Genomic DNA, 24,252 nt, shown 5'->3' on the forward strand with positions numbered 1-24,252 from the left:
CGTCACGGGTGCTGAGGTTCCGTCACGGGTGCTGAGGGTCCGTCACGGGTGCTGAGGGTCCGTCACGGGTGCTGAGGGTCCGTCACGGGTGCTGAGGGTCCGTCACGGGTGCTGAGGTTCCGTCACGGGTGCTGAGGTTCCGTCACGGGTGCTGAGGTTCCGTCACGGGTGCTGAGGTTCCGTCACGGGTGCTGAGGGTCCGTCACGGGTGCTGAGGGTCCGTCACGGGTGCTGAGGGTCCGGCTCGGGTGCTGAGGTTCCGTCACGGGTGCTGAGGTTCCGTCACGGGTGCTGAGGTTCCGTCACGGGTGCTGAGGTTCCGTCACGGGTGCTGAGGTTCCGTCACGGGTGCTGAGGTTCCGTCACGGGTGCTGAGGTTCCGCTCGGGTCCCCACGCTCATGTGGCAAGCACTCTTTGGCTGAGCCACCTCGCCAGCCTCTCAAATAGTACTTTCTATTTTATGTGTATAGGTGCACGCGTGCACACGTCACAGCGTGAATCTGAGAATCAGAGCGGAACTTGTGGAGGCTAGTTCTCTCCTTCCACCTTGTGTGTTCCAGGGATTTAACTCAAGTCATCGAGCTTTGTCAGCACTTCTTTAACCTATGCTTCAACCTCGGCATCGTGATGTCAGTGATTTCTATTATCTGTATCATGGAAGGAAACCGCTCACATTTTTGTCATGATAATGGAACACACAGTTCTGTGAAACAATTCCAAAAGTGTGGATGTTCTTTGAAAATGGCATTTGAGGAGGAATATTTAATTTTTAAATGAACAACTGTGCTTCTATTTAAAAGCTAAGAATTAAAATCTTTTTGTACTCAAAAAGAGAAAATGGCATTTGAATTTTAAGAATTTTACTGTCAATAGAATCTTCTGTCCTGCAGTACACTGTGACCAGTCTCCCTGCCCTTCACTCCTCCCCCTGCCCACCACCACCTCTCTCCTCCAGACCCACCCGGCTATGCTTCCTCCTCAGAAAAGAGCAGACCTCCAAGAGATGACAGCAAACAGCACAAAACAAGACACTAAGACAAGGAGAACAGCCTCATAGTGAAGCTGGACAAGGCCACCCACGAGGAGGAAAAAAGTCAGAGGGACATGCAAGATGTGTTGGGGCAAAGCAGCGGCAGAACTTGTGGGAGTGGCCAGCCAATCACATCACAAGGGAAGCCATGCCCAGGGAGACCCCGAGAGGAGCAAACACAACTGGGAGAAAACCAGTGACCTGAAATGATTCCTACTGACATTCTGCTCTCCTTATGGACAGGTGCCTTGTCCAGTCACCATCAGGGAGGCGTCCGCCCACCACAGCCAGACATTGTGTGAAGAGGGAAGCTAATTTGGAAGTTTCCTTCAGGTCCCTCCCCTCGGTGATGGGGAAGCCTACGAAGGAGGGGAAGGAAGGGCTGTAGGAGACATTAACCTAAGACTAATCAAAAAGAAAAAGTAATTGCAAGAAAAAAAGTAGCAACAATGAATGAACATGAACCACATTTGAAAACTGAATGAAAGTTTGGCTTGTTTCTAATATAAAATGGATAGTCAGATATCTTTGTCAGCAAAAATTGACAAAGATAAATTGATAAATTCTGTTTATCAAATTAGTTGTTTGAAACATATAGAAATGCCAACGTAATTTTTCAGTTGACCACATATTATTTATTTTCCAACAAATATTTCAGCCTTCTCAAAATCATCCCCCAGAAAATGATAAAAATGTTTTAGAAAGCAGAACTGTAACAATTATGAAAGAACAAAACGATATCCACATGCTAGCCAAGAGAAATGATACTGTAAGATAGTTTTGCTTGAAAGGCAAAATGATGTTAATCTTATGGTAATCAAACTTGTTTGTGAAGGTTTTACAATGACACTGCGTTTTGTTACTGCAATGATATACTACAAAATACACCTGATATTATAGCAGTTCCTTAGAATAATGACTGATAGCAATTCCATAGCAAGCACCAACACTGATCACAATTTGGGGTGTGAATTTTGGTGACTCAGAGAGGAGAATTTGACTAATTTTGTCATTATTTTGTTAGACAAATTCCAGGCAGAGTATCTTCCTGTTTACAACAAGGGAGAATGGCCCTTCCCATTAACATCATACAGTCTCAGCAGCAGCGAGTTTCCTACTAGGCTGGGCAACTCCCAGAAGAATAAGTAGGCTAGCGTGTAATGAAGACATGTGAACGGCACACTGGTGAAGGCCCCGCCCTGACTCCACCCACTGGGAGAAGAGATATCCCTCTGTTGTTGGTTATTAATATTCTCTTTTTTAATCTTTTAGTTAAACAGCAGTTATTCCTAAATCACCACACAGAGACTAGGATTTATTTAATTCACCTATAGCACAACGCTGGGCAATAATTACTCCATCCTAAACCTCCAAGCCTGCATAGTTTCCTCCCATTCAGATTTCCCACATTATACTTGCTTTTAGTCATATCTTAGGTCCAGTTCATCTCTCTTCATGGTTCCAAGTCCTCTCCTGCTGCTCTCTCATCTCCTACCCTTCCACTGGCTTCCTTCTCCTCCCCTCCAGACCAGGATGTCCCTCCCTATTCTCTCCATTGCACAGCATTGTTTTATTGGAAACACAGAGAACAAATGGTGGCATGTTTACACGAACTTGAGACAGGTGATGCTTAGAATAAGTATCACAATGCAATGACCCAATTGATTGAAATCAGATAGTGGGGGAGAGAAATCAGCGTTTGAAAGAACAGGGGTAAATTGTTTACATTCCCTAAGAACATTATACCAGCATCCCTCTTTTTTTTTTTTTTTTTTTTTTTGGTTACAACTCCCGAGGCCACACTGAGTGAGTACTTGCCATCCACTTTCCATTCAACTGACTCCTTCAGAAGCCGAGCCCCGGGTGTTGTGTTCTCACAGTCAGCTCACTGCAGTGAGCCACGGGAAGGTCTGTGCTCCACAACTGGAGGATAGCAGGGGACTCTGAGCTCTTCGCTCAAGCAAGCGCCTCTCGACACAGCTAATGCCCAACCCTGGACGCGTCAACTGCACGTTGCGATGCAGATGAAACCACTTTACAATCTTACAATAGGACACGTAAGCCAAATAAGGCCATCGGCCTTCCCTGGTTGCTTTTGGTAACGATGTCTATCACAGCATTAGAAAGCAAGCTAGAGTAAGTAACCTCTTAACTCAGACCCACATGTTCTCTTCCAAGACCTAATAGCACACAATAGTAAGATTATATCTTCTTAAAGATATTAGGCCATATGGGGACTAGCACATGATTGGCTGGGTTCATCAGTTAAGAGTTAGCTCTAATTATACACCTGTTGACCATAATAAAAGGTAAAGACAAATCCCCAGGGAGCACATGAAGTCTTATGGAGAAAAGCTGCAGTCAAACAAGGGGATTGTCTGCTTCTGCATTTTCAGGGAGTTCAAAGGGTCAGGGCCAAAACACTTAAAAGGAGCTCATTAACAGAGTCTCTGTCGACATAACTGGGTCCTCCGTTTTCCCAAGCACACTGTGATCCTGGGATAACCTACTGGCACTGCTTAAACATACACCATAACCTTTGCAGGAGCTCAGCCACACCACTAAGGTTGGGCCCTCCGCTCTTGCTTCTCTCCTGATGCACAGGAGTGCTTATGCAGTCATCAGGAAAGCCCTCTAGCCTACACATTTGGTGCCCATGTCATTACTGCTTTCCAGGGTAGCTGTGAGCTTAACAGTGCCCATCCATTCTCACTACCATTAGAGTTCCTGTCTTTTCAAGGGACTTACAACTCTCACCAACTAGTGCATACCAGTCTCTCTCAGTTCTTTGCTTTCAATAACTGGTCACCTACCTAGTGTCAAAAGATGCCGAAAGTGACCCAGCTCACAGACCCCTGGTGTCTCAATGGCTTTCTCAGGCCTCTCCAATTATCAGCTTCCAAAAACAATTGTTTAAAGGGATTATAGTAGACCAGCTCTGTGCTCAGCAACAATAGAAAGGGCCCGATTCCATCTGCGATGGTCGGTTCTAGTTGTCAACTTGAAACAACCCAGACGCATGGGAGAAGAGAATTCCCAGTGAGGAATTGGCTACATTTGTGTTGGCCTGTGGACTTGAGTAGGACAGGTTGTCGTCATTGCTTTAATTGACATGGCAACGCTCACTCTAAATATGTGACTCGCCTTGTGGTTTTGGACCAAATAAAAGGATATGGAAGCCATGGAAGGCTTTCACTCTTCATGGCAAGTTCGTCTACACTATTGCTGCTGTTGCTAATTCCTTTGCTTCTTTAAATTCCGTGCTTATTGGTTTTATTTCAACTTGATGCAAGCTAAAGTCATTTGGGAAGAGGGAATATCACTTGAGAAAATAAACCCTACTAGATTGTCCTGTAAGTATGCTGATGTTGCGCTTTCTTGGTGATTGATGTTGGTGGGTCCACCTCACTGTTGACATTACCACCCCTAGGTGGGTGTCCTTGGTCCTAAAAGCAGATTGATAAAGCCATGAGACATAAGCCAGTAAGCCACACTGCTTTGTAAAGGACTGTGATGGGGATATGGAAGCCGAGAGAGACCCTTTCCTCTCTAAGCTGCTTTTTACCAGAGCATTCTGCTAGAAGCCCAGTTGAGGTGGTCTACAGAGGCTCTGCCGAAACCCTCAGGCCTTAAGTGCACACTGAGACTGCTGAGGCTCCCAGCCTCATGGGCCAAGTAACTACCGGGTTCTCAGTCTTTCCAGTGTGAGGGAGCCATGGTTGGAGTAGTCAAATCATTGGATATGCCAATTTAATAAATTCCCATTTAATGGATTCACTCTATAAGTTCCATTTCTCTAAACTCTAGAAAACCTGGACTAGCATAATCTACTTAAAATGTTGACATTTTGTTTATCTTTCCTCACGATTTTTACCTGTAAACAAAATTTGGCAGTTAGAGGAGTATTCCTGTTCGGCCCTGAGCATAGTCCTGCCACAATCAAGTATGGGTTCACCGTTGATGGAAGGACTTGGTTAGGCAGGCTCTGTAACTGAGGCAGAGCCTGAAGAAACAAAACCTCCCTTTGATACTGATAAAAAAAAAAAAAATTGCTCCCATAAGCAGTGATGGCAAAAACTAGACCAAGATACCTTTCAGGATATTACTGATAAGTTTAAAAAGAAGAAAAGGTCACATTAGTTCTTTTCTGATGTATATATTTTGTAGCTCACTAGCTTCTTCCCTTCCTGGCTCCATCACAGTTAGAGTCATTTAACTAGCCTGATTAATGCTAAGGGAGAAGGTAAAAAGGTTTCTTCCTGCCATAGATGGTGCAATCTCCTGCATGCTCCAGTCTCTCCTCTGCAAGCAGAACAGTTAGGCAACCATGTCTTCCAGAATGTCCTAGAGCAAACAGTCTCTGTCACCTCTAAATAACCAAGTTTAGAGCGAAAATGGGGATTGGGACATGTGTGCACTTAAAATTAGAAATAATGGGGATACAGCAGAAAATTATACAAATGGGAAGTATCAGCTAAGTGGGTACGGAATAAACAGGATTTTTGATAGAGCTCTCAAGAATACAAAATTTAAAAATCAGTAATGCATGCTTGTAGGCTTAGATTTTTTTTAAGCATCTATTTTATTTAATGTTCTTAAATGCCTTTACCTTCCTTCTAACCCCCTGACCTTACGTAGGAGATTAGTAGGGGAAGGGGCTGTAAACCCCTTTTACCTACTTCCTGCTGGTAAGGGTCGATGGGTTCTTTGGGGATATACCAATCTCAGTCATCAGGATACCAGCAGTCCAGCCAAACAGCAAAGCAGCAGCAGCAACACGTGTCAGGAGAAGTAGAACAATTCAGCAGAAGCAGAAGTACTCCACCCAAACAGCACAAGACTGAGAAAGCAGCCAAACTCAGCCAAAGCAGCATGAGTAGTTCTCTGGAGCATTTCTCTCTCTGCGAAGCTTAGCGAAGAAGCCAAACCATTGCAAAGCATAGTGATGCAAAAGCACTGTCTCACTGTCTGTGGACGTCTCTTTATCTCTTCTCAGAGTCCACACAAGGATGTTTTCCAGCTCACCCCTTTAATGGGGTAGCCTTCAGCTAAGGGACATTACACGCCTTATCACAAGGCTGTTTTCTGAGGGGAGGGGGGACATTCCTACAACCCAAACTTGGGACCAAAACAAAACCCAGTGCTCACTTCCTTGCCCTGCTTCCCAGCGTCTTGCTCCCTGCTCTGCTACCCAAGGTTGTGAGGTAAGGTAACCAGATACCACTTGACTTAAGGGTTCCAGCAACTTAATCCTGGGTGCTGGCTGAAGAGTAGGGTTTGTGTGGCTTTTCCCAGAACAGATTTCACTGCAGCAGTCCTGGTACTGGATTAAAAATCCAAGGCTGGGGGCTGGTGAGATGGCTCAGTGGTTAAGAGCACTGTCTGCTCTTCCAAAGGTCATGAGTTCAATTCCCAGCAACCACATGGTGGCTCACAACCATCTATAATGTGAACTGATTCCCTCTTCTGGCAGGTGTAAATGCAGATAGAACACTCATATAAATAAAATAAATAAATCTTTTAAAAAAAAATCCAAGGCCAAGATTGACCCTCCTCTTTACTCTCCTTAACGGTATACATCTCCTTCCATCTTGCTTTAAAACTGAATGAAGGCTTGACACATTTCTATCGTGGGAGGACGCCAAGTGCCTCTCTCATGTCTTCAGCACCTCCTCTAAGGTGTTGTGCTAATGGCAGGTATTGGGTTTCTCAGAACACAGGCTCCTTAGCTACTGTAAAGGTAGTTCAGCACATGGATAGCAGTTCATCCCGATGTGTGTCTGGGGCAGCTGTCAGGAACCTCATCATCATCATGCTCTCATTGGAGAGGATTCTAGTAACCATACACTGTTTTAGTATGTGAGCCTCTCCTGCATAATGTTCTACATATGCTAGAGAGGCTGTGCATTCTGCTGTTGCATTCTGGGAGCAATGATATGTTCATTTGGCCTACAGTGTCTTTAAGTCCACTCTTTATCAACTTAATTTTTTAGAGCAATTGGACTGTATTATCAATCTATTATTGAAAATGAAGTATTGGAGTCGTCAACTATTTTTGTCTTGCTGTAAAGATTTTCATGCAGATTGGTCAACACCTATGAACTCTAATGTTTAAGACATATTTATTTATAAATATTGGATTTTTTATTAACTCATATCAAAGACATTGGTGTTTTTGCATAGTTACTGATCTGAAGGCTATCTTGTCTAATATACTCACAGGCAGCCTTGCTACAATTGTCTCATATGCAGCATAGTTTTTAATCTTGAAGAAATAGTAAAGAATAATGTTTGATTGGTTATTTTTAGTTTTAGGTACTGTACATTATTTGATTCAAGATTTTATTATTTTGCATTTAAAGTAAAGATTGATTCATTTTTTGTTTTTTTTAATGATTGATTTATAAAGACTTGTTATCAACATTTTAACCTGTTTGTTTTGTAATTCCTTTGTTTTTCCAATTTCCTATCTTCCCTTATGATTTGTTAAAACTTAAAATAGTATGTTTTGATCCCTTTGTTCTGATCTTTTGTGTGTATACTAGAAAGAATTTTCCCTTTAATTAATCATGATACTTAGATAAAATACACTTATAAAATTATTTTAAGCAAATAATTTAAATTCAGACACATGCAAAACTCTACATTTCTTCCTCCAACATCTTTTATCCTCTTGATGTTATACATTATAGCCTTTGTTTATAAATTAGCACTGAAATTATGTTTTTAAATGCTTTTACTTCTAGCTTTTGTACTAAAGAGACAGATAATTCATATACTATTTGTCTTAATCTCACTGTGAATTAACTTTAACCAGAGAGCTTTATGTTTTCACATTTTGTGTTGTTTCATACAGAGAATCCCTTGATCTTTCCTCTTGAGATAAATCTACTAACAATGGTTTTCATCCGTATTTGCTTATCTGGTCTGTAGTTCTGCAACTGGGAATTAGACAAGTATGTTCCTAGCCTCTGGGTTTCTAAAAGAGGGCAACAGTGGTTCCATTGATAGCAAAGATGTGCTGTAGCCACATATCAGAACATTTCAGGGTCCACAACTAGAACCAAGTATGGCAGGCCTGTTATCTGAGACATGCTGGCCATGGCTCTTCCTGGCTCACTTGCTTTTAGGTTTTAAAGAGGAGATTAAAATCAGAGTGGTGCTGCACACTTTTTATTTAGGCACTCAGGGAGGCAGAGGCAGGTGGATTGCTGCGAGTTCCATGCCAGCCTAGTCTAAAAAGCGAGTCCAGGACAGCCAAAACTACACAGAGAAATCCTATCTCAAAAAAAAAAAAAAAATAGTCAAACACTTCAGGAGCATCTACAAGGTGGGTAGAGCCACGTCTGCCCCTGGAGGGGGCCAGATGTAGTTTGCCAGCCTAACATCTGAAACTAATTCCGTCCTCCCAAAGCACCCCTTTCCCCTGCACCTTGGCAATCCACCACTCTCTACAATGCAGAGAAGCGTCTCTGACTAAGGGTTGAAAGCAACTTTTGCCTATCAGTGTAAGCATGGATATTTAGAAGGAAGTTTGCTGCATTGTCAACTTAGTTAAATATCAGTAGGAAATTCTTTACCTGGGCCTATGACTGCACTCAGATTCTCGTGGTGTACGGAGAGCACTGTGGCCCCCCAGGCCACCTCTCCAGACTACAGACATTCTACCATCTTGCTGACATCATTCTCCCTACTTCTTGAAACACTTTAGATGTTTCCAGTGACAAAATGCATTATCATGTATGCATTAATCAACATTACGTATGTTACAAAGGTATTAGTGGAAACTAAGCATGTTAAAGCACAGTTGGTGTCCACAGGGATCCTATGACCTGAGCAGACAAACATAAGGTATTAGCTATCGGTACACTGTAACAACCTAGGCCATCTTAAACAGCAGGACATACAAAGAACATGCAGCCTTTCGTCTCTTTACAAGTGAACTGAGTATGTCTTGGACAGATAGGGTTTTAGAAATTATCTGATTTATACTGGAATTGTTTTACTAAATTTAATTTTAATGGCATTAAAATTTACCTTCTTAAAAAAAGCAGGACAAGATAGGTAAGTCTCAATAGAAGAGGACTAAGTACAGTTCTATTGTAAATAATTTACAACTTGTTCTTTGATGGTAAAAAAAAAATCACAAACAGTAATACTCTGAGTAAGAGGGTTTCAGAAAATAAGTATATGTGTTAATAATCACTAGTACAAAATTCATTTTTAGACTCTTTTAAAAATTAATTTGCCATTTTTATCAGCAAAAAAGGAAAGCAAACTATCTGACCAGGCAAGCAACTGTCTCCCCTGCTGACCCTTTGTTATTATAAACGTCAGTGCTCCCTAGGAAATAAAGCCCTGAGTCACAGACCTCAGGCACTCACCATCGACTTTAACAGTCAGTGTTCAGATCAACGGTATTGACAAAGTAGTTCAAAATACATTGCATAAATATATGAAATCTTTAAAAAATAAAACATTGGTTAATAAATTATTCATGAAATGACATTTTTAAATTAAAAATAAACACTAAATGGCAAAAACGGGCAACAAGAAAATCTATGAAAGTGTACATTAATAATTAATTTTTCTCTGCTTAATGGATACAAACATTTCAGAGATTATCCAAGCTGGAAATTAAGGTTTCAAAATACCACGTACTACAAAATGCTGATTGGTGGAGACAAACTTGAGTATAACTTTTTAACAAGCAGATTTTGTATAAGACAAAGATACATCGCTTGGGCTGGAAGATGGAAATATAAAATAGGAAGTGTTCTGAGACACTATTTGGCCTTAGCCACAACTGTGCTTTTTCGTGCTGTAGTTTTGAAAGTTTATTTATTTATTTATTTTTAATGAAGTCATTGTTGAAGCTTAACAAGCTTAGAGGCTCCTGGGGCCGCAATTATCTGGCTTGTTTTGAATCTGACCATCTGCAATTAGTCTAGTGTTTTAATAAGATCTGCAAGGATTAGCACACATGTGAACACAGTGACATATGAATTATGAAACCCACTGTCAACCTGAATAAGAGAAGAGCCAACTCATGAAAAAAAAAAAATTAGGCTATCCCTACAAAATCATGTGATGTTATTTAGCAGTACAACTGGTGTAGCTTCAAAGACCAGAAAATGCAGGGTCCAGCTAAGAAAGGCTCTGTCCACCTCATCACGTGAACAGAAATGCCAAGGTGTTCACTTGTTTCAGCTAGTGAAGAGGAGAAATTTGTTCCTACAGTACTCTGACAAATGTCACAGTAAAAACTGTGATCGTTAAGCGTAGCCGTCTCAGAAAGAAAACTTATTCCATCCTCCCAGAAATTAGCTGTTAATGAGTTTAAATTAATGGTATGTGATTTTTTTCCCCAAAATATTTCACATTTAGCAAACTGTTGTTGAGTTCTTGACTACTTTTCTGGCATTAAACTATAACGATGTATTTCAGAATCTGAATCCAATAAAGATAAAAAACATCAAAGAAATAATCCTCATTTTGACAGCAAGGCAAATCCAAACCTCACACAGTAAGGCAGTCTCCTCTGCCCTTGCCTTGGTGTGAGGGCCTAGTCTGGGGAGGAATCCATCGTGCTGTGAATCCTGATAAAGGAGTCTGTCATTCGATGCAGAGAAAAAGTTTTCATTATGGAGCCAAACACCACCAAGGCCTCGTTTCCTATTTTCCAACATGCTGTCAAAGGGGCGGGCCCCTCCTTATGTGTTCCAACTATTAAGTACATGAAAAGAATCACTTCCCATAACATGAAAAAAATCCCTTGTCTCCACCCAGCTTTTTCTGCAGCTCTTTGCATTTCCCATCATTACTATGTAATCTTTTTTTTCTGGGATCAGCGTCTTGGCCAGCTCAGGAGTCACTGCTTTGACAGCTTCTGGTCATGACGGCCACATCATTTCTCAGAATCCAAGTCTTCCCTGCGTTCGTACCCAGGCCCTGGCACAGAGGTAGCTGCAGCCCTGCCGGCGCTCGGGCTCCAGGTAGAAGGCTCCAGCACAATGCCAGGAGACTCAGTGTCTGCGGTACTGCGCACCACGTGACTTCAGGGTCTGACACAGCAGAACTATCCCAAAGAATGTCCGGTCCGACACACAGCAGAACTATCCCAAAGAATGCCCGGCATAATGAATAGACCGTACTACAGAAGTCTAAAAACACGGCAGCCAAAAACATAATCCTCAAAACAACTCTAAAGCCCCAAACACAGCCTGCCTGAACAGAAACATCGTTCAACTAGCTAAGTGAGGACGGCTCGCGCGATTTTCTAAACTATTTCATTTCTGTTTCTTAGGCCTCTTTCTCCCTTCTCCACCCCAATCCCTTCCAACGCCGGATCAGAGAGAAAAGTTAGTGGGGAGAGCGGTCGCAGTTCCCTTTGGCTGATACCTGCTGCTTAGGGTCATGGGGTTCCCGGGGCAAGTCCAGTCTCCACTGCGGGGTATCTCCAACGCCTCCTCCAACTGTATCGACAGCAACCAGGAGCACAGAGGGGAAGGGGGGCAGCAGCAGCCAGCAGCCGGCAGCAGCAGCAGCAGCAGCAGCAGCAGCAGCAGCAGCAGCAGCAGCAGCAGGCGGCAGCAGCAGCAGCAGGCAGCCGGCAGCAGCAGCAGCAGCAGCAGCAGCAGCAGCCGGCAGCAGCAGCAGCAGCCTCCTTTCTCGGAGTCCCCCCAGCGTGCTGTAGGCTCTGGTATTTATTCACTCTCCAGAGTCTTCAGACTTAAACTATCTGCAGCTGGCAAAGAGTGCCTCTCGGCCTGCACGAGGCAAAGTTTGTGGCTGTGGACCATCTGAATCAGTCCTATATCCCACACCTGGGATCAGAACAAAACCGTGTTTATGTATCATAAACCAAAACATCCACAGCAGAGGACCTTGGAAGTCTGAGAGTGAAGAAGAGCATTAGAGCTATTACTTAGTGTTAGGTCAAAAGCCCAAAGGGTATTTTAAAAAGAGCTATGGGGGCTTCATTTTTTTTTTTTTCACTCCAAGAAGGGCCCAGAGAGGATGCTTGAATCTCACAAAGAAGAGAAAATAAAATAGTCATCTGAAGTAGATCGGGAGGAAGCTGTGTGGGAGAGAGGTGGGGAGGATAATGAGGGTGGGGATCAGGAACAGGGGGAGGTGGGTATCGATGGCGCCCATGCAGAATCCTGGGAATCAGACTCTGGAGACCAGACCGAAAGGCGCAGACCTAACTTTATTGTCCAGTGTAACAGCCTTTAAATGACTGAAAGGCCAATCAGACCATCCATGCCAACCTCAAGCACCAGTAACAATCAGTCAGGTTGGTGCGAATATAAGGAAATGTGGAAGATGGGGGTGGGGAGGCAAAAGTCATCCTAGAAGATTTCGGTAAAGAAGAGGGAAGCAGTCTCTGCCCTGGCCTCGGATCCATTTTGAGACTTCTCTGGTGTGCTGGGGCCTAGTGGGTCCACACTGTGTGCAGTGGATCAGGACCTTTCGAGGGGCTGCAGGAGCCACTGATGCTTCACTCGCCCTTCCCTACGGGCCTCCGAATAGCTTATCTCCACACTCCCCACAGAGGGCGGAGGGCCTGGAGAGAGGAAATCTGGAGAGAATCCCTGGGACATGGTAGGGCCCTGTAAGTCTGTGGCAGTGGCCCTGGCTGAGAGACCTAACAGGGGGTCATGGAGCCTGAACCCACCACCTCCTCTAGCCAGGAGGGACTTCCAGTAGAGAGAGAGTGACAGAAACTGACCCGTAAAACCTTCAACCCAAAATGTGTCTTATCTACAGGAAGTGTAGCGGTGAAGACGGAGCAGAGACTGAGGGAATGGCAAACCAATGACTGACCCACCTTGAGACATGGGAAAGAGCCAACCGCTGGCACTGTGGATGATCCTCTGCTGTGCTTGCAGACAGCAGCTGGGCATAGTTGTCTTCTGAGAGGCTTCATCCAGCAGCTGATGGAAACAGATACCGAGACCCACAGCCAAACAATAGGCAGAGCTCGGGGAGTTCTGTGGAAGAGTGGGAGGAAGGAGAGAGGGAGCCAGAGGGGTCAGGGACGCCACAAGAAAACCTACAGAGTAAACCAATCTGGGCCCATGGGGGCTCACAGAGACTGATCCACCAACCAAAGAGCAAGCATGGGCTGGACCTAGACCCTCTACACATATGTAGCAGATGTGCAGCCTGGTCATCATGTGGGTCCCCTAACAATGGGAGGGGGGCTGTCTCTGACTCTGTTGCCTGCCTTTAGATCCCATTCTTCTAGCTGGGCTGCCTTGTCTGGCCTCAGTGGATGAAGATGCGCTCAGCCCTGCTGTGATGGAGGTGCCACGGTAGGTTAGTACCCCTTGGGGGCTTCTCCTTCTCTGAGAAGGAGAGGGGTGATACATGAGAGCTAGAGGAGAGGAGAGAGGGGGCTGGGGTTCTGTCTGTAAAGTGATTCAATAAATAAATTGAAAATAATAATAATAAAAAAAAAGCCTGTGAGGGCAATGAATCGTATGCGATGGAAAACTAGCTGTCTATGCTCGTCTCGACCAGTAAAACCGGGAATTCTGGAGACGTGACAGGAAGGAGTTACCAAGTTCGTCATATACACAGGGCTGATGTTGCGGGACATAATGATTAAAAAGTAACGAAGATTAAGTATTTACTAGACAAGGGAGGAAGCCTTTCCTTTTACTTAAAGTTAAACACTACAACAAATATGCATTTAGATTGATTTTATTATCCTTAAAGAACTGTTTGTAACATTTTACAAATCTTCAGACTGTTCAAGAAATACAATAATAGCAGTAAATACACCAAAACATGAGATTTCTCTGATGAAAGAATACAAAGGAAAATAATAGAAACACCTGGGAACAAGAGGGTGAGATACCAACTCTAGCTCTCCAGCGGGTAACTCCAGCCGAAGAAATGAACGTGGAGCTTAGAGCATCACCTTTCTGGAAGTTTGGGAGGACAATATTTGACCCCCAAATCTCTAAAACCCTATACTATCTCGACAGCAGAGGATCCAAATACACAGAAACTGGCCTGACAGTAGTTGCCAAAGCAAAGCCGAGCTGTTACTCTTCAGCGTTAGCGATCTTCGTGGCACACTGTGGCACACTACAAACGACCCCTACTCAACTGTGGGAAGTCATAAAAATGGGTTTGATAAAGTTTCAAGGTCATGTGTATCCAAAACTGCACAAAGCTGTGCTTTTTGTAAATGAATCCATCGGCTAATTGATAGCTTTGCCTTCAAGTTATATCTGGACTATGTACAAAAGAGCCATAAATGTCAACAATTATAATCAAAATTCTCTAGTTTTCGTATGCAAAAGTATGCACTGGCTTTCGATTGAAAAATTTAAGAAAGCAGTGAGTAGTGTTGGTGTGTCACTGGGGCTAAGAAAAAGTAGATGGCTTCAGCTCCTTACCAGGAAACTGGCCTGCTCGCAATAAGTCTCAGTCTTCCGATTAGAAAAGATAAACTGTCTATCATTCTCCATCAAAGCAGCCTTGCGGTGTTGCTGAGTATTCTGTGAAACTAAAGTTCTACACAGCCCTTTGGATACATCATCTCGTCTCCCGTAGACGAGAACGAGTGAAGTCGCTGGCATTCCAGGTGCCACATCCCTGTTTGCCCAGTGGAGACGTGAGCTGTTTTTAAAGCTGAGGATATCCACGTAAGGTGCTGAGGAGGTGCAGCATTTTACATTGGCGTTCCCAACCTCACCCCAAGACAAGCAACTTAACAATATATTGTGGATCCAAAAAACAGCACGCAAGAGAGAATGTTACATGCAAAATTCATTGTTCCAACGTGAAGCACTAGGCCTATATGTTTAATAACTGCACATCTGTTTAATTTGGCTAAGAAAATGTACACTGAAGAAAGGTGTTCACAGTCCTCCTAACGCAAGTCCGAGTCAAAGGCACTTCCACAGAGCACTAACTCCTTAAACTTCTCCAAGTCCGTTTTGTTCATGCTGCTCCTGATCCGTTTCTGTGTGAGACCGATACAAAACCTCCTCTAAACGTAAGCCTTACCACTCTACCCCCCAAAGTAAGCCCGTGTGCTACCCAAACACATATGAAGAGAGGTAATATACAAGAAACATAGGCAAGGGTCTTTGCGTTCTTTGGGTTAAACTCAGACAGCCAGGAGAGTTACAACAGGTAAGATATTTTAGAAGTGATCACAGGGAGGAAAGCTGCCGACTTCTGTCATGTAACTATCTACAACTTTACAAAGCTGGGGTGTCTATTTTCCTTTCCTCAAACTTGTTCAGGTGGCTTGAATCTCTGCAGCTCTTACATTTGGGACTGAGAAGAACCATCTCTTCCCACCAACGGAAAATGGGGAAGCTGCTGCACAAATGTGTCCTTGTGAAAAATTTTAAGTAGAACAGGATGGTCAGTTGTATTAAAGAGCTTTTATTTTCAGGAGAATTGAGGACATACAATTGAAAACAGCTCCTGGGTTCAGACTGAGGGAAGGACAGCAATAAACGCCTGAAACTGACCGTGAGGCTGCAGCAACACAGGGGACGAGGAAAACCTCCCCTCAAACATCTTTTACAAGTGTCAAGATTTAGAAACGTAACTCTTACCCTGGAGATTTTTTTTTTTTAATATCAGGAAATTGGCCTTTCCTTTCCTATCCAAATACTCATTTCCTTTTTCTCCACAGTCTTTTCATTGTTTGGCATTCACAAGAAATTTTTGTATTTTTACATCAAATTTGAAAGTCTCTAAACGACCAAATTTGAATTTCGGAAAAATGTATTAAAAGCCAGTTTTAGGCTATACGGGTCAGTGAACCTTAAACTCAGGGCCTCCTCTCAGTGGCCAACTAAGGTCACTTCATTCGAAAATAAACAGACAAGACCAGAGTTTCCATTTCTTGAATCTCTGCAAAACAGGTCAATACCGTATTTACTCTGCGCACCCACATCCCCAGTCATCAGAATCCGGGTCTCCTGCTCTAGTCACCCGGGGCTTCCCGCCCACGCTACAGTATTCTCTTTGGGAATGGCGGTGCACAAGCCATTACCCTTAAAAAAGCGCTGTTTGGCCTTCACTGTCCACCCTCGCGCTACCCAAGCAGTGTTTCAGCAGAGGCAGCGGGGGACACCACGGTCACACGCCTGAGGAGGAGGACTGCAGAAGACACCTGCCTTTCTAAGGCTCCAGGAGACCCAGGCACCATCTCGGAAGGCAACTTTACCTCACATGTCACAACGGTATTCTCAGAATCAGTACCAACCGGCGAGCGGAGCAACGTTTTCAGCGAGCATCTTTACATTATGTTACATTTCAAAGACTTGAATGTCCTCATCACTCAAAAAACTAAAAGAACCCACCCAAAACAAAACAAACAAACAAAAACAACGAAAAGAACAGGCCAGAGGAAGCATGTCTGACTTCTGACTATTGTTTTACCATCTACGTTGCTTGAGAAGCGGCTAAGGCCCACGAGATGGCTCAGTCTTAGCGTTGGAAGAAGCCCGGACTGCAGTCCGCCAGAGGGACGCGCAGCCCGAGACCACACTGCGCTGGCGATTAGCTCATGGGGATCAGCGGGCGCTCCTCCCGTTTCTTCCAGATGTTAGTCTTGCTGTCTCTTTGGGCGAGCGGTGGCGGCCGGCCTCTTTTTCTGGTGGGAGACGTGTTGGCTTCGGCGTCTTCCACGGCGCTGCCTCCGTCCAAGATGTGCCTGAGCGCGGGGTCCTCGGGCGAGCACACGGTGGTCCCGCTCTCGCTGCTGCTCAGGTCCAGGTCTTCCAGGTAGAGGATCTTGGGCTGCGGCGCGCTCTTGATGAACGTCTTCTCCCTCTCCAGCTTCCGGCTTGAGTGGTGCTCGTTCATGTCCACCCCGGAGTCCAGACTCGTGTCGTTGCTCTGCGTCCTCCTGCCCTTCTTCAGGTCGATGAAGGAGTGCCTCACCTGCGCCACGGGCTTTCCGTCCAGAGACACGAACCACGCCCTGGGGTGCGGCGAGGGCTTGCCCTTGGACAGCTCCAGGAGGGTCTGCTCCGAAATGCCCTGGAGCTCGGACGAGAAGGGAGTCATCACCACGGCCTCGTTGAGCGTGCCGGGGACGGACACCGACTCCAGCAGGCTGCTGGAGTAGCGGCCCCAGTCTGCGGCCTGGGGCGGCAGGCTCTGCTGGCCCGGGAGCGCAGCGTCCTCCTCGCCGGCGCCCGCGGCCTGCGCGTGACAGTGCGCGGGCATTTTGGGCAGCGTCTGCGTGAAGCTCTCCCTGCTGCCCGGCTCCGCCAGCGGGCCGTACACGAGCTGCCCCTTCCTGGGCAGCGTGGCGGACTTGGCGCCGTGCAGCTGCTCCGGTGCGGCGAAAAGGTCCGCGGTCTGGAGGATGGCGATGGGCTGGCTGTAGAGGTGCAGGAGCTGCTCGGGGAGGCGGGAGCGCCCGAACGCCTCCTCGGCCCCCGCCAGGTACCGCTTCTCCTCGGCCCCCAGCGGCGGGGACAGCGCGCAGTTTTCGTGCTCAGGTTGTTTGCTCCCCGCGCTTGGCTCCAAAGACCGCGCTGGGTTTCTCGAGTAGCTACTGTGGTTGACGGACAGAAAGGAAACGTCTTCGTTGTAGATTTTAAAATTGTCTCGAGTTTTCACCATAGAAATTCTCTCTTCTGCCTCCATCTTCGCGGCTTCCTTTTTCTGGGGGCTGTAGGAGGAGGTCTTGGCGTTAAAGAGCTGCGGCTTGCCCTCAGCCTTTAAGGCAACTTTGACTGAACTGATATGATTTATGTGTGTCGTGGATGTCGTCTGGTCTCTCTTGAGGATCTCGAGCTTAGTGATATTTCTTTCTCTTTTCTGTGGTGTTCCACACTTCCCCCTGGAGCAGAAAAAAAAAAAAAAAAAAAGCAAAAGATACTTAAAAGTTACCATCTACAAGATTCATCAGAGAAAACTATACTAAAATATACAGATAACGTAGCTAGTGATGCCATCAGAATACAGTGGCTTTATCACTGACATGGAGTAAAGACTAAGTAATTTCTTTGTATTTTTTAATTTTATTTATGTGTGTATGTGTATGTCTGTATGTACGCATGTATGTATGTGTGTGCACGTCTCAGCCCCTAGAGCTGCAGTTATAGGCAGATGTGAGTGCTGGGCATAGAACTCAGGAACTTTAGAAGAGCAAGTGTTTTTTGGTTGTTTGTTTGTTTTGTTTATTCGTTTTTATTTTTTTATTAAAAGTAGATTCTTCTCTCATACGATACATCCTAACCCCAGTTTCTGCTCCCTCCACTCTTCCCACTCTGCTTCTTCTCCTCTCCCCCATATCCACTCTCCTTCCCTTTCCCTTCAGAAGAAGAGCAGGCCTCCAAGAGACAACAAAACATAACAAAACAACATACAATAAGACAAGGCAAAAGCCCTCATATCGAGACTGGACAAGGCAACCCAATAGATGGAAAAGAGCCCCAAGAGCAGGTGAAAGAGTCAGAGACACCCCTGCTCCCCCTGTTAGGAGTCCCACAAAAACACCAAGCTAACAGCCATCACAGACACACAGAGGACCTGGTGCAGAGCCCTGGAGTCCCCATGCATGCAGATCCAGTAAGAGCACATCTTTTTAACCACGAAGCCAGCTCTCTAGACCAGAAACAATTTTTCTATAGATGAAAATTTCAATGCACACGCTACACTGTAACTTGGCAGCTCTGTGTCTACCCGCAAAGAGGAGTGCTGTTCTTACCTGCAGTAACAAAGCAGCACAGCAAAAAATCCAATGGTGATGACTATGGTTCCCCCTAAGATGGCTGTAAGGAACACTGTGTGGTAGGCAGTTATGTCTCTGGAATCTTCATGGATGCCTGAGCCTGATTCAATGTAAACACAGAAAAAACCGTATCATTTTGGGTGAGACTTTTAGTTTTGTTTTTTTCCTAGACGAGACAAAGAGTATGTGTGTTTGCTTCCTGCTCATGGTGGACGTCTGTGGGGGAAGCACGCGTGTCCTTTGGTATTATTCAAATTCTATGTCCTGTGGTATTAATCAATTGATTTGCTTTCACCAATGAATTTTGCATGACCGCGGAAATAACTTTTTCCGAAATACCACTTGCCTTCAGAAACTGAACCTTTTGCCTAATATTGCATCTTAGTTAGATACCATTCATTCAGATCATTTAAAATTATATATTTAGTTTATTTCCCTATTGTGTATTCAACCTGTTTTACTTTAACTTATTTATTATTTGTTATAATTTATTCACTTTGTATCTGGCTGTGGCCCCCTCCCTCGTCTCCTCCTACTCCTACCCTCCCTCCCTCTTCTCCCCCTATGCCCCTCCCCTCATCCACTGATAGGGGAGGTCCTCCTCCTCTTCCATTTGACTCTAGTCTATTAGGTCTCATCAGGACTGGCTTCATTGTCCTCCTCTGTGGCCTGGAAAGACCCCATGGGAGGTGATCAAAGAGGCGGCCACTGAGTTCTTGTCAGGGACAGTCCCTGCTCCTCCTACTAAGTAACACACATTAAGACTGAGCTGCCTACGGGCTACATCTGAGCAGGGGGATCTAAATCCTATACATGCATGGTCATGGTTGGAGCATCAGCCTCAGCAGGCCCTCCTGGGCCCAGATTTTTTGGCTCTGTTGGTCTCCTTGTGTAGCTTCTTTCTCCTCTATGTCTGATGGAGGGATAATATCCAGAATATATAAAGAACTCAAGAAGTAAAATACCAACAAACCAAGTGATACAATTAAAAATGAGATAAACAGAGAATTCTCAATAGAAGAATATAGAATGGCAGAGAAACACTTAAAGAAATGCTCAACATCCTTAGCCATTTGGAAAATGCAAATCAGAACAACCCTGAGATTCTACCTTACACCCATCAGAATGGGTGTAAGATAGAAAAACTCAAGTGACAACACATGCTGGAGAGGATGTGGAGAATGGGGAACCCTCCTCCATTGCTGATGAGAATGTACACTTGTACAAACACTTTGGAAATCAATCTGGCCCTTTCTCAGAAAATTAGGAATAGTGCTACCTCAAGATCCAGTTATACCACTCCTAGGCAAATATCTGAAATATGCTCAACCATACCAGGACATTTGCTCAACCATGTTCGTAGCAGCTTTATTCATAATAGCCAGAATCTAGAAACAACCCAGATGTCCCTCAACTGAGGAATGGATACAGAAATTGTGGTACATTTACACAATGGAATATCATTCAGCAATTAAAAAGAAGGAAATCATGAAATTTGCAGGCAAATGGATGGAATTAGAAAAGATCATCCTGAGTGAGGTAACCCAGAAACAGAAAGATACATATGGCATATACTCACTTATTATAAGTGGATATTAGCCATGTAATGTAGGATAAACATACTTTAACTTATCTTTAAGAAAACAATAACCAATCTCACTATGTCTTGGAATTCCCATGTAATTTATTTACAAAATAAACTGAATACAGAGCTTTAATCTCAGATCATTCCCCCGACCCCTCTCCTTTGTGACTCTTCCATGTCCCTGACCCAGAATATTATATATGCATTGTGCTTTTCATTTTCTGAAAGTAGTCAATATGTTGAAAGCAACCTTAAAGAAAACATTCACCATAAATGTTGGAAATGACATGTGGATATAGGTTGACAGCATCTGTTGAGTGTTACTTGGGGGTCAGTAAATTCTTCCTTTGTAAATGCTTGTAAAAAAATTAAGACAAGAAATTCCCTATTCATTTCCCATACCATATTTTCTGTGCTACCAAATAGATATAGAACAAAGCACGTTGTTAAAAACCAGACAGCACACACAAGGAAAGAAGTAGAGAATCCAATTGGGGGTCACTTTTGGCTTAAACTACTCCAAGAGAAAAAGTTTTGTGGCATGTGATGTGGCTAATTTATCTTGCTAAAGCACCCTCACATGTCAACAGTGTGTCCCAGAAAATCGCTGTGCCTTCAACCTGAGTCCTGAAATAAGAAAATATGTTGACAGGAGCTCCACAAGGGGAGCAACAGAACCACAAAATCTGGGCACAGGGATCTTTTCTGAGATTGATACTCCAACCAAGGACCGTGCATCGTGATAACCTAGAACCCCTGCACAGATGTAGCCCATGGCAGTGCATGTCCAAGTGGGTTCCCTAGTAAGGGAACTTAGTGGTTGGTTCTTTGACCACCTCCGCTGGATTGGGGAACAGCCTTGCCAGGCCACAGAGGAAGACAATGCAGCCAGTCCTGATGAGACCTGATAGGCTAGGGTCAGATGAAAGGGGAGGAGGACCTCCTCTATCAGTGGACTCGGGGAGGGTCAGGGAGGAGAAGAGAGAGGGAGGGTGGGATTGGAAGAAGACAAGGGAGGGGGCTACAGCTAGGATACAAAGTGAATAAATTGTAATGAATTTAAAAAATATTAAAAAAGAAAATATGTTGAACTGAACCATTCCAGGCCTAAGAGCAGAGCAACAATCCCAAGTACTCATACACATGCATTTAAAAGTCAAATAAACGATACGACTGCAGCACAACAGCCTGCTCTTGCAATCTGCTGACACCACAAAAATAAAACCCTAAGAGGTGCGGCCCTGCTTCCAAGTCTTATAGTGAGCATCAAGGAAGTTGTTGCAGAAAGCTGTAAATATGGAAACTCAAGTTATACAGTAGCAAAATATAGAATACAAGCATGGGATTCTTATTTAATCCGAGTTAGAGTGATGGCCAAGTTGGTAGAACCTAGCCTCTAATCTCTAGCATGTAAAATGATGTTTCCCTGTTCAGGAAGGGTTTATGGGTTTGTTTTTGGTTGGTTGGTTGGTTGGTTGGTTGGTTAGTTGGCTGGTTGGTTGCTTAGTTGGTTAGCTGGTTGGTTGGTTGGTTGGTTGGTTTGCTCATTTTTCAGCTTTATGGAGACAGGGTCTCATTATATTGCTCAGGCTGTTCTGAAACTGGCTTTGTAGATCAAACTGGCCTTGAACTCACAGAGATATACCTGCTTCTGCCTCCCAAGTGCTAGGATTAAAGACATGTACCCTTACACTCAACTATTTTCAGGAAGATTTCATTAATTGAATCCATTTATTTTATTTTATTTTTGGGAAATTTACTGAATGTGAAAAATGTGGGGGCTGCTTGGGTTAAATGTGGGGGTGCCTTGGGTTCAGGTTTCCCACATAATTTATACTGTATCCACAGTGTCTTCCTCCTTAGGAAAACCAGGCACTGTGTGGGGAGAGACTGGAAAGGCCTGGATCAGTGACAGCCAGCTGGTAAAGACAGGCAAGCAGGCTCTTGTCCGGTCTCTGGGCTGGAGAGATGGTAGCCTTCCCCAGGCTCGTCAGCCTTCCCCAGGGTCCTGTAAACTACACATGGTCTTCACCTTCTAAAAAAGTTACTCAAAATGTCCCCATTTCTTATAGCCTAACTGGTCTGGGTAGATTTATTCAGGAAAACAGACACTAGGAAATACTTGAACAAACTTCAGTCTCTCTAGAATCATCAGACATGACACTAGGAGATGTAGAGTTCGGGGAGTTTAATCCCGGGGTCGTTTGCACAAGGAAAAGAGGAGCCATATCAGGTTTTGTCCATGTGGTGCAGTGTCTCGCTGCGCGGGGGCCGGTGGGCGTCCACTCCCGCCTGCCCTGCGCACTGCTCTTTCCATTCCCTCTCATTTTCACAGTACCTCTAGCTCCCGGGAATGGCGCTGCTATCCAGTAGCCCAAATGTGGTGCATCATAGGTCCAAATCAAATGACTGTTATGCTCCTTGACTGTTCCCCAGCCATGATGCACCCACGCACCTAAAGCATGCCGTAAAACAACAGTTAGTTACAGGTTTATACCTTAGAGCTAAGGAGTTTGCTGGTAGTCATGTAAACAGTGCAGAACATTTCAGAAATTATAAATATCATGACACTAACTAACTAGAATGGTAAATAAAAGTATCATGTTCATAGTATAATACATACATAAGAACATAACGAGAATTATTTGTCATGAATGACCAAAGGAAATAAGAGCAATATAGCAAAATGCAGCTTATATCCCCTGAGATATCTTTTTGAGGATGTGAGGAATAAAATTCTAATTTAAAGGCTAGCTCAGATGTACAGTGCTTGGATCCAAGAGTTCAATCTCCAGCAACATACATGTAGCAAGAGAGAAATAAATAAATGCTAATTCATTGACGGGTAGCTATTTGTCACTTGTCCTGAGATTGTGGCTAAATACTGTTTTGTTGTCTTATCACTTTAAGAACTATTGTTATTACGCTACTGATAGTTTTTCCACAACTATTTCTTTTCTATCCCAGAGCTAAATCTATGAATGAATCAGATTTCACATGCAATTTTCATCCAAGATATCCAAAATTAAAGCAGCTCAGCACAGGCGTGCTGCTGTTACTGGGAAGCACGCCCTGACCTAGTCTTAGCTGCAGTGGAGAATGGGGTTGGGAGATCCAGGAAGAAAGGATGAAATGATGCGGGTAGAACCCAGATTGCAGCAGTCCCAAGACTAGGCAGGCCTGGAGATAACAGGCCTCTTCAAGGCCCATTTGGAGACCAGTGCCCTCCCAGGAAACATGCCTCATCCAGCCCACACGACCTCACACTCAATCTCAAAAAGCTCGAACTGTCTCTTAACTTTAAAAAAGGTTGTCTCCTCCAATGAGGTTTTGTTATCCATAGTAAAACAAACTCAGTAAAATCTAAAGCTTTGATAAAATTTTATGTAAAGTAGCTAACACAGCTACTTACAAGCTTCATCTACATTAGTATTTTGGCTTATTATCTATAAAAGGTAAAATGGGTTATATTATTTTTATCCTTAATTCACACATTTGCACATATTTATCGTATACAGTAGAATTTCCCAGATATTCACAACAACGTATAATGTAAAACAGCATTTCTATTACCTTATACACACATCAGTCACATTTATAGGATGGAGCCTCTGGACTCCCCTAGTGATCTTGAAACACCAGAAATTGTTACAGGTAAGTGGTCCCGCTATCTTAAACACTAATTCCTCCCGACTGGTTTTGTACCCTTTGTCTCTTGTTTACTGAGCATTGTTTACCATAGCCAAGAAGATATGTAATCATCCTAGATGCCAGTGGATGAGGGGGTAAATACGATGTATCTATACAGATTAATTCCACCAGTTATACGGAAGTAAATGGACCCAATCATCCGCAGCAATATCGACCAAACAGTTGACAACAAGGTAGAGAAACCCTGTTCCTTT

The 24,252-nt window shown here is 44.2% G+C and overlaps 1 protein-coding gene across 1 annotated transcript in view; it reads right to left on the minus strand.

Annotated features, from left to right (window-relative positions):
- Positions 1 to 13,726: 13,726 nt before the first annotated feature.
- Fam171b (family with sequence similarity 171 member B) overlaps positions 13,727 to 24,252 on the minus strand; it is a 56,612-nt gene continuing 46,086 nt past the window's right edge. Inside the window, exons 6-8 of the mRNA XM_060390383.1 lie at positions 22,686 to 22,802; positions 18,739 to 18,862; positions 13,727 to 17,868 (exon numbers count right to left, since the gene is read on the minus strand). Of these exons, the coding sequence (XP_060246366.1) occupies positions 16,575 to 17,868; positions 18,739 to 18,862; positions 22,686 to 22,802 (1,535 nt within the window). The 3' untranslated portion in view covers positions 13,727 to 16,574. The remainder of the gene's footprint in view (positions 17,869 to 18,738; positions 18,863 to 22,685; positions 22,803 to 24,252) is intronic.

Source organism: Meriones unguiculatus, chromosome 8 (assembly GCF_030254825.1).
Source record: "Meriones unguiculatus strain TT.TT164.6M chromosome 8, Bangor_MerUng_6.1, whole genome shotgun sequence".
In the NCBI taxonomy this organism is placed as follows: domain Eukaryota; kingdom Metazoa; phylum Chordata; class Mammalia; order Rodentia; family Muridae; genus Meriones; species Meriones unguiculatus.